Source organism: Etheostoma spectabile, chromosome 22 (assembly GCF_008692095.1).
Source record: "Etheostoma spectabile isolate EspeVRDwgs_2016 chromosome 22, UIUC_Espe_1.0, whole genome shotgun sequence".
In the NCBI taxonomy this organism is placed as follows: Eukaryota; Metazoa; Chordata; class Actinopteri; order Perciformes; family Percidae; genus Etheostoma; species Etheostoma spectabile.
The window spans coordinates 15216133-15229342 of record NC_045754.1 but is presented as its reverse complement, the minus strand read 5'-3'; the positions used below and the strand labels follow the sequence as shown (position 1 = coordinate 15229342).

The following is a 13210-nucleotide window of genomic DNA, read 5'->3' as shown; positions in this document are numbered from 1 at the left end:
TGGATTTGATTTTTTTTTTTTTTTTCTGTTTTAATTGAAACGCACACGTTGGAATGATAATTGTCTCACATGCATACACGTCTTTCAATCTCAGGTACAAAAAAAGAAGCTCTGAAGAGATGAGCAATGCCGCTGGAGTTCAGTGCTTTGCGGTGCAGAGAGGGCGAGGAGACTGGACCCCGGCATCACATCTGACTGGCTTTCTCCACACTCTTCGCAGCGTCTTTGAGCTTTCCCACCAAGTCCTGAAAACAAGCAGCCATTGATCATTTTCAAGAAGAAGGTCCGGCGGAGATAACCTTAAATAGCATTTAAAAATGTAACAAATTTACGCTATGAATTACGCTCATTATAAATAGGCTAACAATTAAACAAAATTAGTATGCGTTGAGAATTTTTGATCCCGTCTGACTTGATTGACACCGATAAGACTAGGTTCGAATTAAATACACCAAATAGTTAGCATCGTGAATATGATCGCAGCCCACATGGTTTAAATACAGGTCAGCTCTAACACATTACATGAACAGGACGCATCAAACAGGATAGGCCATGCTGGAACTTCTTTTTATACTAGACTAACTTTATGAATCATCTTCAATGCAATCTAATGTTCTGTAGTTTAAAAAAACCAAAACATTTTATATTTGGCAGCAGAAGTGAAAATTCATTCCATGTGCAGAAAAAGCCCTTTCGTTTATTATGTCTAAGAATTTAACAGATATGTTCTGTGGAAGCTTCCCCGTCTGAAGAGGATAATTGCCCTGCAGCAATCAGCTCAGTGAGTCGACTTTGCATTTTGTTAGTTTTTTTCATTGCGAGGCTGAATGCGGTGCGTAAAAGCGAGTGATGCAACTGCAAAACGGTCTAACTCTAGAATGAAATGGAAAACGAAAACTTAAAATAAAAGGCAACCAGGAACCAAAAGCCTTCATCTACCTGTAGCTGCTCCACTGTGCAGGTGAAGTTGATATCTTCCTCGGATCCTTCATTCTGACAAAAGGAACAAACACGGCCATTGTTTTACGCACTGAAACGTACCAAACACATCCAGGAAAATAACACGAAAAGTGGAGGCATAAAAATGTGTGGGAGAGAGAGAGAGCGTGTCTTACCTCAGTGTTCAATGAAATCAAATAGAAAGGCTCGTTGACCTTGTCAACCTGATCGTTCTGTCGGGAAAAAAAGGCATTTCTTTCGTCAGTTTGACGAAAGAAATTGTTTACGTAAAAGGACAAAATGTGCTGGTGTTCTGTACCTTCACGTGGTATTGTAGACGCCACGACGCGTCGTTAATCCGAGGTGGACACCTTCCTATGCTAGAGGAGATGGGACAGACAAGACTGTTGCATTATGTAGTCTTGATTAAGTGGACTTTATACAGGAAGTACAGAAATGTATCTCCTGCAGCACGTTTAGCCGGATCCTTTTAAGCATTTCCGTATTTAACAAATGTTGATAAACCACATGTCCCGCAGTTTTGTGTGACACTTTATTTTTTTTGTTTTTAGATTTCAATACTTTCCGGTGTTTTATATGAATTGGCAATTTGTTTGCAACTGTCTGAAATCAGTTTGCATACAATGTGGTTCTTTCACAAAGTACGCTTGTTTATGGCGCGTCATAAAGCAGCGTTTACATTTACATTGCAATTAATCCCACGGCATGTCGACCCTCTCTGCTCCTCACGGAGCTGAAGCAACACATTGCTTGCTCTTCCCTTAATTTCAGTAAATCCAATCCAATTCTACAAGAGAGCGTTGAAACTATTTGAGTATATTCACGTGCTGATCCCTCCGTTTCCCCCCCACGTCTGAAGTCATCCTTAGGCTGCCATTAGGGATGTGGAGTCGAATTATAATTGGAAAACCTTTAGTGAACCTTCAATGAACCATCAATAAGCAAAAGCGTTCAGTTATAATTCGGCAATGTTTAATTGTTATCCTTTAAAAAAATCTCATGTTCATCTTGGAGATATGAGTTTGGATAAAACTATTTAAAAATAAGATCAACACCTCCACAAATCGCTCCACCACTGACAGCTCTAAGCATTTTATTATAGGCTTACCTTGCTAACAGACGCTCCAGCTCCTTTTTATGTTTCTGTAAAACAAAACATGGAGCAGTGAGTGAAGAACAAGTCAGCCACAGACACAAGAATCCATGAAGAAGAAATGGTGCAATAATGTGTGCACTGTCACCTGGTGTGTGCTATAGAATATTTCTATTCTCTCTGCACTGAATGCAAGTTCTTCAAGGCAGGAGCTGCAAGAACAAACACTTTAATTACTTTAAAGTGTCATCAAACATTTAAAAAAGATATATTTTGGGATAACTCTACACATGGCATTCATAGTGACCCGTGTATTATTTTTTTCTATTTTCCAAGAAGAGATTACAAAGTAACAAATACGCTCCGTATGTGCTGCTTTATTTCCATGTAGAATGAATACATGTTAATGTCTCCATTTTCCAAGTTAACATAGTGTTTGTAATCACAGTTAAAATGTAGTTTTTAAATGTGGAGAAATGCAAAACAACCTAAAAGCTGAGATTTTCAAGGGAGTAAAAAAATTAATCTATTTCTAAAGTTCTAAATGACATGTTAGCTGTATATTGGTGCTTGTTTGTTGGATGATCACAAACAAGCAGACCTACAGTACCTGAGTGAGTGTTTATCTTCTTTATATCCTAGACACTTAGCTGATGATCAGAATACCACTCTTCTTTCCTTAACTAAAAAGCTAATTGTTAAGCCAATGTAGATGTGAGAAACTGTATTTTAAGAAGCCACCAGTGATCCACTCATCCAACTGTAACCACCATTATTTTTATTGATTTGCAGCCATTTGCTGTTCCATAAAACTTGCAGACAATTTGCTTAATTATGCTAATTCCACCAAACTAACTAACCTTAACCTTTGTTTATCTGCGGGAACACTGCTGCTGGCATACTAGCAGGACATCCCATAGTTACACATCTGGGACACATATGGCCACACGTGCAGAACACGACAACAGCATGGCTAATTAACTCATTTCAATAACAACAACAGACCTCCTGTGAATCACATTGATTAGCAATATTTTAAATGTACCAATATATCTGTCTTAAAGTTTAATCTAGTTTTATAGGAATAATACAATATTTCACAGATTTAATTAATACATGTTTTATAAGCTCAGGCCCTTTTGAGACATGTAGGTCACAATAGTGTCCTTACATGCAATGTGATTAAAATCATGCAAACAATATGAATATACAAAATAAAGCAAGAGTACAATTTCACGGCACACTGATTTAAGAGCACAATTTCCCCAGCCACATACGGACACCTAATGAGTCTATATTTAGCAGGTATGGGGTTACAGAAGCACGTTCTACAGGAACCCTTCTGTCTGATGTCGCCTACCTTATCGCTGACCTGTCCGCGTTGTGCTTGACTGCCTCCAGTATGAAGGTGGTCGCTGCGGTGTGACTCTGTTTCAGCAGTATCTGGTCGACGTGCTTCAGCTCGGGCTGATCTGGAAGCACAAACACACGGCGGCATGAGGATGCACCTCTGCAGGTCGCCAGCAACACGCAGCCTTTATTCTCTATATGGACACAACAGACGCGTCTGATCTCCATAAATGATGTAGGCTAGGCTAGATTTGCGACTCATACACTCGTGCTTTCTAGATTGACGTGCAGAGTGGACATCAATGATGATTTGCATGTGAATGGGCCCCTCGGCTGCATCAGCCAGGGGTCCTTTGTTGGGTTGTTTGTATGGTGAACATTTCACTTTCTATAAAACTTTGCCGTTATAAAGAGTCGGAATGCTGCAGAGGTTGGACAACACATGGTGTGTGTAAAAACAACCGATGCAGCCATGTCAGAGGATATGTAACATAAGGCAGCCAAATCTGCGGTCACATTGCATCATTTATAGGCTATTTAGCCTACCTAAAATCAAAATTAGCAACACGAGCCAAAGATCTGAGAGGGTTAAGATAACAGTGTCCACCATCAGCTTTGACTAATGGTGATTGGAATAGTCTTAACACCCTCTATATGCTGAGTAGACTTGATGTCAGTTTAAATGACAAAAGGCGTCCCGAGTGCCGTGTGATATTGTGCGACTGCTGCTGAATGTAAAGCAGGCAGCAGAAAAGACTAAGACCGCTTCAGCCCAGCTGATGGGCGGCTGTCCGCTGAACCAATCCGCCTCGTTAAAGATCTTAATAGAAACACGGGGCCATTCGGGTTAGAGCGACTGGCAGCATCCAGGGACGCCGTCAAACCCGCAAACGTCGAGGCGGCTTCTCCACACAGCCACACGGGGTGAAACCGGAAACAGCGTCGGAGACAAAAAAGCAGCGGCGAGGAGCGGCGGCAGCTCACCGAGGACTCCGGGCTCGGCTTCAGCGGACAGCAGGCTCCGGAAGGACACGTCCACCAATACCCTGTAGCTGCTCTGGTCGAAGGCGGACGGCTCGGCTAGAGATTGCAGCCCCCTCTGCACAGACTCAGACAACTCCATTTTGCAAAAGGGTGACTCGCGACTTCCAGAGCACGTGACTGATCAGCTGATGCAGCGTGCGGAGCAGCAGAGCGCTGAGAGCTGAGGAGAGCTCTGAGGCATTACACCCAGAGCTGGCTGGCAAATGTGATGAGAAAGAAATCGCTGGGAGAATGTGTTTTTTTTTGGGGGGGGGGAGGGGGATTGCTCGTAGTCTATGGTGGTTTTCATATGGCAATTTTCACCTTGTTGCACTACAAGTGCCAACAAGAGGCTAACGATAAACTGCACTGGGGAATAGGTTATTTTTGGCCAAGCTCTCTGCAGTTCATCTGCATATTTAAGAAAACTGAAATAAAAATATGCATTCACTGGAAACCTCACATCTAATAAACTTCTACAATCTTCATTTGTTGCTTGAATACCCTCACAAGTGGGCTTGCTGTTCACACACAGATCTATAGGTAGGCTAATTGGATTGTATAAAAAAAAGGTTATCCTGTGAAAATAGCTAATAACATAAGCTTCATAGTGCATTTTCAATAGGCTACCTGTCACTGCTGTAACCAGTGATAGCCTACGCTGTTAGGGCCCCTCTTAATGGGCTGCACTGAGCTGAACTGAGCAGGGAAATCCCTCAGTGGTTTCTCCTGTTGAATCACAAGACTCAGGAGCTAGGGATGAAGGGAAACCGATCCATCTCGTGCTAATTGAATGTTAGTGCTACACTCTTCAGTCTGCTTGTGTAAAGTGTAAACAGCACCAGCCGTTTACAGTTTGAGAACATTATGCAGTTTTGCTACTAACGGTTAAATAACACATTGCCACCTGTTACAGTTTATTCATTCATCATGTAACATTGTTTTCATTTACTCTTGAGTAAATGAAAACAATGTTACATTGTTTACAAACATCTGACTCATGTACAGGCACGCACACACCCTATTAATCTCCAAAGCGTTGTCTATGCGGTTGTGCTGCATTTATGGGTAATAGGCCACCACAGCGCCTAACCCAACCTGTTACACTACTACTGCTGCACTTTAACTCAGTCATCATGTGGATATGATTCTAATCATCTGCATATGCTGCTGTTGGTTTTCGTGTGGGGAACGTCCCTGCTGAGTCTTGAGCCAGTCATCAGTAAGAGTGGAGAAGGGAGCAGAGTGGGTCACCAGAGTGTTGCTAATCAGTGGGCTGATACCAACTCTACACAGAAAAAGTAAAGTTGCATAAAACATAACTGGATTGACTGAAGGCTATAGGCTATGATTATGTTGCATGTAGATATATATATTTTAAAAAAAAACATTTTGGGAATGTAGCCTCTCATGTGGCAGACACTGTTCCTATAATACCTGTGCATCTTTTAGAGAAGCCTCTTTAATTTATAATGTACTTTCATTTTGACACTGTAACTCTTCACTGCAGATACCTTCCGCCTAAAGCTTCTGCGCTGTTCTCAATGGCCATGCCCCAGCAGCACTCAACGGGTTAAAGTCTTGGAAGTAAAAAAAAAAAATATATATTGTTTTCAAATGTTGCCCGTGGCAGCTGCACGCACCGCTTTTGAAAAATCATAATTCTTATTAGAGGCTGCATCATTTCTGCTGAGTGAGATCGCGGTCGGTCTGTCGTTTTACTATCTGGGAACGAGCTGGATTAAACGTGTCGCGCGGCCACACACGCTGCAGCTATCGGCCTGACCTCTGACTCCGCTCTTTGTCAAAAGTCCATTTCGGCTCCGGGTCGGGTTGTGAAATAGATTAGCCTTTACTCTCTGACGGCTGTTTTGTCTTTCCTCCAAGATATGCCTCTGTCTCTTACATCATATTAGGCCTACGCAGTCAGATGGGTTTCCGGGAGAACCTGCGTCATAAACCTGATATCAACAAGGTTTGTGTCCTATCCACACTTAGACCCGGTGCCTCAACATTATAGCACATTCTGCCTTCTGCAGTCTATTTACATTTGGAGCTTCTTAGTAATTCCTTCAAAATAAAAGTCTCAATAAATATAGGCTAACAATCAAATCGAATAACTGACTGGTGTAAATGAACACTTATACAGTGACCCCCTTCAGTATTTGCAGTGTAACTTTTCAACTCCAAGAAAAGACATGTTTACCACTCCATGCTAGCCACATTCACTTTGTTGTTTTTTTTACCTTTATAAGCAGCCTATACAGTTCTATTCTGATACAGTTACAATGCGAAATCTAAAAATGTCTAAATGTCTAAACGTGTCTAAACAATGCATGATTTGCCCAAATAGGTTGACCTGGGACGTCTTGAAGTCAATATGAAAACTGTTAAAACTGTGCGATGTGTCATATGTCAGAACTGTGCTGAGATCTCTGATTCAATGCAATTAGAGAACCTCTAACTTCTAAACTTTAAGACCTTTGTAAAAGCCAACAGAGTTCTAGGAAAATAAAGTTGAATTCAACAGAACAGTAAGTTGTATCACCTTTACAGGTCAAAAATGACAGACAGCCACGGCTATATATACATATATATATATATATACTATATATACATATATATACATATATATGTAGGCTGACGAATGTTGTTTTAAATACAGTTTTGTTACAAAAACTTATAAAGGCACGCTGACGTGCATCTTTATTAAAATCTATTTTATTTCTCTTTCTGTTTTGTTAGTAATCCTTGGTTGACTTAATGTCAGTGCAGAATCCCTTTAGTCTAACTTTTTGTAGTTAAGAGTCTTTACACCCTAACAGTGACAAACTGGAAACATCCCCTTTAAGAAGACTCTGCGGTAACATGACTTTGGAAAATGTGTGCATTGTCAACAAAACCAGTTTGCAAGATTAAGATGTCGTCTCTGACCAGTAGACTTGTTTCCCCTTTACACTGCAGGACTGATTGTGTGCTATACATGTTCAGTGTATTGCACGAGGGCTTTAACCCTAGAAGACATGCATGACATGTTGTATGTTTTTTGTGCTTTCCATGTTTTTTTTAAAAAATAATAAAAAAAATAGGCTACATATTTAAAAAGTAGACGCTAAATCCCTGAAGTGAGGACTAAAATATGCTGATTTTGGTGGCTTGTTTTCTTTTTCTTCACAGCTGTAAAATCAACGTTGTTTTTTTTTTTACCAGAGGATCAGTCATGTCAGTTTTGGGATGGACTCCTGTGACAGAAGGCTCCAAAAAGCCCCAGACTACCTGCAAAGCATGTTTTCATTCTGTGGCGTTTTCTATACACCGCTTATTTAAAATGATGTAATTAACCAATAATGCACTGCCACTCTGTAACATGTCTGCATGTTTAAGAACGAGTTGTACGCAGACAGAGGAGGGGATTGGCCTCTTCCCCGGCGATCCCGGGGGTGACCCACATTGACCTTCATTTAAATCTCAAATATGAATGTTGCAGCGAATGCAAATAGTTATGAGCGTCATTGCAGAGAGCTCCTTGTTCGGGTTTCCATGACTCCTGAATGTCTTATCTCACACTGATGAAAAGATGGCTGCAGAAAATGAAAATGAAAAACAGGTTTGGCATGCTGACATCAACGTTTCTAGCTCAGTATGTCATCTCATAGATGCCACTGACTGATGAACACGTGAATAATGCATTGGTGAGATATCTTTTAGAGGTTTGACACGACAGCCCACCTGCTATTTTCTACAGTGTGCAACCAGGAAAGGAGAGTGATGGTTGGTGAGTGTATTCATTTTCGAATAGGCTGCTGTTTGTCATGTGGAGATTCTGAAACACTTACTTCATCTGTCTAATTCAAGACCCTCACATCCAAACAGGAAATGTTCCTTAATTCTGCCATTAGAATAAACACAGACTGCAGCCCTGGGGATTTTCTCATCCGTGAATTCATTCCTTTATCATTTGCAAATAACGTAATTTGTAATTTTGTGTTTTAATGGTTTCCTAACTACACGGGCCTATCCTATATTTTACTTGCTATGAGCGGATGGTGTGGGAGAAAAAAAACAAAATAAAGACTGTGTTCTACACATTTTAAGAAAGGCTAAACTATTACCAATAATTTCAATACGTTTACAGTGAATACGCAGATATCACATAAATTCAACAAGAACGTTTTGTTTGAAATGTTGACGTAAAACCTAACCCGGGCTTCACGTGTCCCCCAAACTGTTGTAAAGTAGTCTTATTATGTCTCTAACAGGTTAAATAAACCTCGCCTCTTCATCTTTGATTATGTGGCTGCTCCATTTAAAATAAATGAGATTGTCTTTAAGAGATGTCACTGAACTGTTTTAAACCAGCACATGTTTTTCTTCATATTGCAACCAAAACTCTTCATTGATCGCCGTGGAGCAAAAGAGATTTTTAAAGGCAGTTTCTGGTCGACCTACAATCCAAAAAAATGTTTTTAGACGGATTTACAATGTGCAAATAATATTTATTGAGTAAATCATTTATGTGTTGCATAAATAGGGATAGAAATAAATGCAACGTAGCTAAATATTTACTAGTCTATGCATTTGCTCTGCCATGTGGCATTATTTTATTTATTAGCTCCATAGATCCAGATTTGGCTTTAATTAAAAGCATGGAGTGGCATGAAACCCCGGCTCCCCACCCACCATGCACCGGGGTCAGGACCTCGATGTAACAATGAGGCCCCATGGAGAAAAAATAAAAATACTGTATGTTATTTAAAAAACAAAAAAAAACTTTACTGTAAACTAATCCCAACAGTGGCCTAACCATAGAGGAGAACTTCATCTGAGGAAAGAAAACTTGCTTTGCACTTTGTCACATCATCATCATCATCATCATCATCATCATCATCATCATCATCATGATCATCATCATCATCAAGTCTGGTTAAGCGTTTTAGCACGTTTTAAATGTTGGCGTGATGCAACCTGTCATCTAAAATGTAGAACCCCTGGAATTAATCTACGCGGCTCTGATCTGGTTCAACCGTTTATTTGTCAAAAAAAACAAAAACAAGTTACAACATACACACTGGGCTCAGATTTGTATGAGGCTATTTCGGTCATCTTTAAGGCAGCTGGTAGGAAGTGAAATTGCTAGTATTGAAGAACAACACATCCTAAAGTGTTGCCTGCAGAGGTGTGTGTGTGCGTGTGTGTTTGTGTGTGTGTGTGTGTCGGTGTGAGTGTGTGTGTGTGTGTGTGTATTAGAGATTTTTTTGCAGAGTGATTCTGCCCCCTGTTGGAAAAAACCCTGTCCTCTTCCCCCTCCTCCCTATTCTCCCACTTGAATGCACTGCCTGCTGCTTTAATAACGTTTAAATTATTTATACTTTTACCAAACACGATCATCATGTTTCCTGACATATTCTGTTTGTGCTTTTTTGCAAGAGTATTTGTTTTTGTGACGGAACTGTGCACAAATTACGGAATGAACCAAATAAAAGGGAAAAATATGAATCCGTTTCAGAAGACTGGCGCGGATGAATTAAATGTGCAACAATATGACTGATTAATCGCACTTTAAGGCGCAGAGAAGAGAGGATGCCCTGCAGACAGGGCCATATAGAATCTGTAATTAACGTCTCCCTGTTAAGTACCTCATTAACTATATAGAGCTAATTAAATTATTGTCCTGCAGAGCCTATATTCTCCTCTTTATTGAATCATTTTGACGTGTAATCCGTCAGATATGATGGTGAAAAAGAGTAAGAAAGAAGCGCGGATACAACCCTCTGATGATAATATTTCAGAAAAACAAATCCCCCCTGCCCGTCCACAGAGGTCAGTATGGGGTCAGTGTCTTGCTCAAGGACACTTCAGCAGGGCGCATGGGTGCGTGTCGGTGCACCAGCGGCTCGAGCCGAAACCCTAACTACAAATGGCGGGTGAGCGGCCTTGTGCATGAAAATGCTTGTCAAAAGTAGCGAAATTGTTACGGAGCCGACGGATTTTCTAATAGGCTACGAGCTAATGAAAATTCATGGAGGTCGGGGCTAACAAAGAGCACGCGCGCACGGTCACGCGCGCCTCCGCGGCCGCTGGGTGGCAGTGGTGCGGTTTCTCTCTCTCGCTCCCCCTCTCTCTCTCTCTCTGTCCTGTGGGGCTCATAGAGGGAATCATCGGAGGGGAACAAAGAAAGGAGGGAGAGGGAGAGGGGGAGGCTGTGTGTGTGTGTGTGTGTGTGTGTGTGTGTGTGTGTGTGTGTGTATGTGTGTGTGTGTGTGTGTGTGGAAAAGGAGGGGGAGGAGAGAGGGTTTCCCTTGTGACAGGACATATATGGAAATTTGAATTGTTCACAATCACCTCTAGTAGAGCGCGCATGCCCGCTCTAATTCACCATCTCTTAAACCAGCAGCATCACCACCATCACCTCCCATCAGGACTTGGAGCGCGCCCAGGCTGCGTCGCCGGTTAAAGGCAGAAGCCCTAAATGTGACAGATGTGATGGCGATAGAGACTGCTGGGTGATTTTGTGATGTAGCCTATAGAAGTAACCTATAGGCTACATCCGTTGCTCTAAAATCAGCGTGCGCGCGCGTGTGTGTTTGCAGCCTACACACTCATACTCTTGACAATAAAATCGTTTGGGCTTCAACGTGATTGTAATTACAGTCCTCTAAGCCTGTCTATCACAGTGACAATATGGCAGGCCAATGTGTGGCGATATTAAATGCAAATATCACCTGACTTCAAATTTAATAAGACGGTTAGTTTTTAACCAGCTGTTCACCTTTTCATAGTGTTACACTGCAACTGCATTACAAATATGTGAAAATAAACAACCTAACATTCTAATAACATATGTGGGCTAAGCCGCTAGTAAAGGAAAAACATACAACACATGGGCTATGTTTAAAATATAATTAGCCAACTAATTAGTCTCATGATTAATTATTTAGTAGCCTACCATAGATTGGCCAAAACATATAGGCTGGATAAAATTATCTATCATAATAAACTATAAATTTAGTATAATATTAATAATAATAATAATAATAATAATAATAATAATAATACACTACTATTGTTGTTAGGCTGTTATTATGATAATAATAATAATTATTATTATCATCAACAACATTCTCACAGATGATTATTTAAATTAAATTAAATATATGCCATATCATTGTGTCTGTAACATTTAGCCTATTGTGTTGGCTAGAATACAAAATGTGCCTATTATCATATATTTTAAATGTAATTTTTTCAATCAGGCTATTGGGCTAATAATATTTCTGTTTTGGTGTAGGCTACGGAAATGGCGAGAGAGCCGGTGGTTCTCTGAGCGCGCAGGGGCAGCTGTTCCTCCTCCAGCCTGCCGGTGAATAGCAGCTTCCTGCCGGCTGCTGCTGCTTCTGCCGCCGCTGTCAGGAGCTCGAGTTCCGCTCGAGTTCCGCTCGGCTCCCCGGCACGGCGGCTTCGCACCGAGCAACACGGGCAAGTCTTACAAACTGAGAGAGTAGTTTAGCGACTACACCTCTTTCACATAACGTATTTACAGTTTAAAAAACAATAATAACACGAGTGTTGTTGTTTCTCCCCTCAGACATATTCTCACGGTGGACCCGCCATATTTATCCTGCCGCTGACTGAGGACGGCAGGCTGTTAGGGTCTTTTACACACGAACACATTTGCCTCTGCATTGCTCCTCTTACAGCCAATTTGAGACCGACGTTGTTGTTTTTTTACTGTATGATGTGGGTTATATAGCTATGTTATGCAATGTTCCATAACTTAAAACAAGCCAAATGGACTTACATCTGTTTTACAACATTGTTAAAACTCTAAAGCTAATGCCCGGTTAGTTTTTCAACGCAGCAGCTGATGTTTGGAAGTCCTAGGCTACATTTTCCTTATGATGAGCCCATCACACAAGGATTTGAGAATGCCGCAACTCTGTGTTGTTGTTAAATAGTTCATTGAGAACTGAGCGCTTGCTGAAGGCTCATTTTAGGCAGTCCGCATGTTAAAACCTCAAACAGAGGGAGAAGTCTCGATCAAAGTGAGTTAAGTGAGTAATTGAACTTTGTGGTTGCAAAGGTTAGCCTAGCCTGCATGTTGCCAGAGAAATCTGCGGGCTACCCCCACTCCTCAGCTCCCAGGTGGACCGTGTGTGTGCGTGTATGTGCGTGCGTGCGTGCGTGTGTGTGTGTGTGTGTGTGTGTGTGTGTGTGTGTTTCAAGTTTGCAGCAATAACATTCATTCACTCCTTTCACCTGCCTTGTTCCTCTTCCACAAGGCCATGGTTGGGTCCAGGCTTTGAAGCCCAAAGTGAAGTTGTTATGTACCAGCAAATATTTCTGTCAGCACATTTTGGTTAATACAGACCTTTAAATACTCAAGGCCAGTTTGATAGCAGAAGGCCAGCTGAGCATAAAAGGATTGTTGAGATTATGAGTATGGCTTTGTTGTGAAAAGAATCTGTAAAGATGTTTTACGATGCTTTGAAAGAGCGCTATCAAACCGTTTTCTTTCTTTTTTTTTGCATGATGTGAAAGCTCACACAGCCTATTTATTTTTGAAGGCTATTTGCACATTCATGACCCTACAGAGCTGTAAATACTTGATGAAGATCAGAAAAAAAAATGTAAACCAACATTTTTGTCTCCCTTTAATTTCCTGTGGAATGTATAAATGAATGTGGGGAGAATGTGTTTTTGACTAGGCACCTTACAGGAGTACCACTCCACGTTTTTATTGATACAATGACAATGGACGGCATTCTATTATATTCTGCACAGAGC

At 41.1% G+C, this 13210-nt stretch overlaps 1 protein-coding gene across 2 annotated transcripts; it reads right to left on the bottom strand.

Annotated features, from left to right (window-relative positions):
• Positions 1-7: 7 nt before the first annotated feature.
• commd3 (COMM domain containing 3) lies at positions 8-4658 on the bottom strand. 2 transcript variants are annotated; one of them, XM_032503979.1, is made up of 8 exons: positions 4388-4658; positions 3414-3525; positions 2202-2265; positions 2069-2103; positions 1259-1343; positions 1116-1172; positions 940-993; positions 8-245 (listed from the first exon to the last, which is right to left on the bottom strand). In XM_032503979.1, the coding sequence occupies exons 1-8, from the start codon at positions 4524-4526 to the stop codon at positions 186-188; spliced, it is 606 nt and encodes a 201-aa protein (XP_032359870.1). In that variant the 5' UTR covers positions 4527-4658; the 3' UTR covers positions 8-185. The 2 variants fall into 2 exon arrangements, with proteins under 2 accessions (XP_032359870.1, XP_032359871.1); XM_032503980.1 differs by having other exon boundaries at positions 1259-1319.
• Between the last annotated feature and the right edge of the window lie 8552 nt (positions 4659-13210).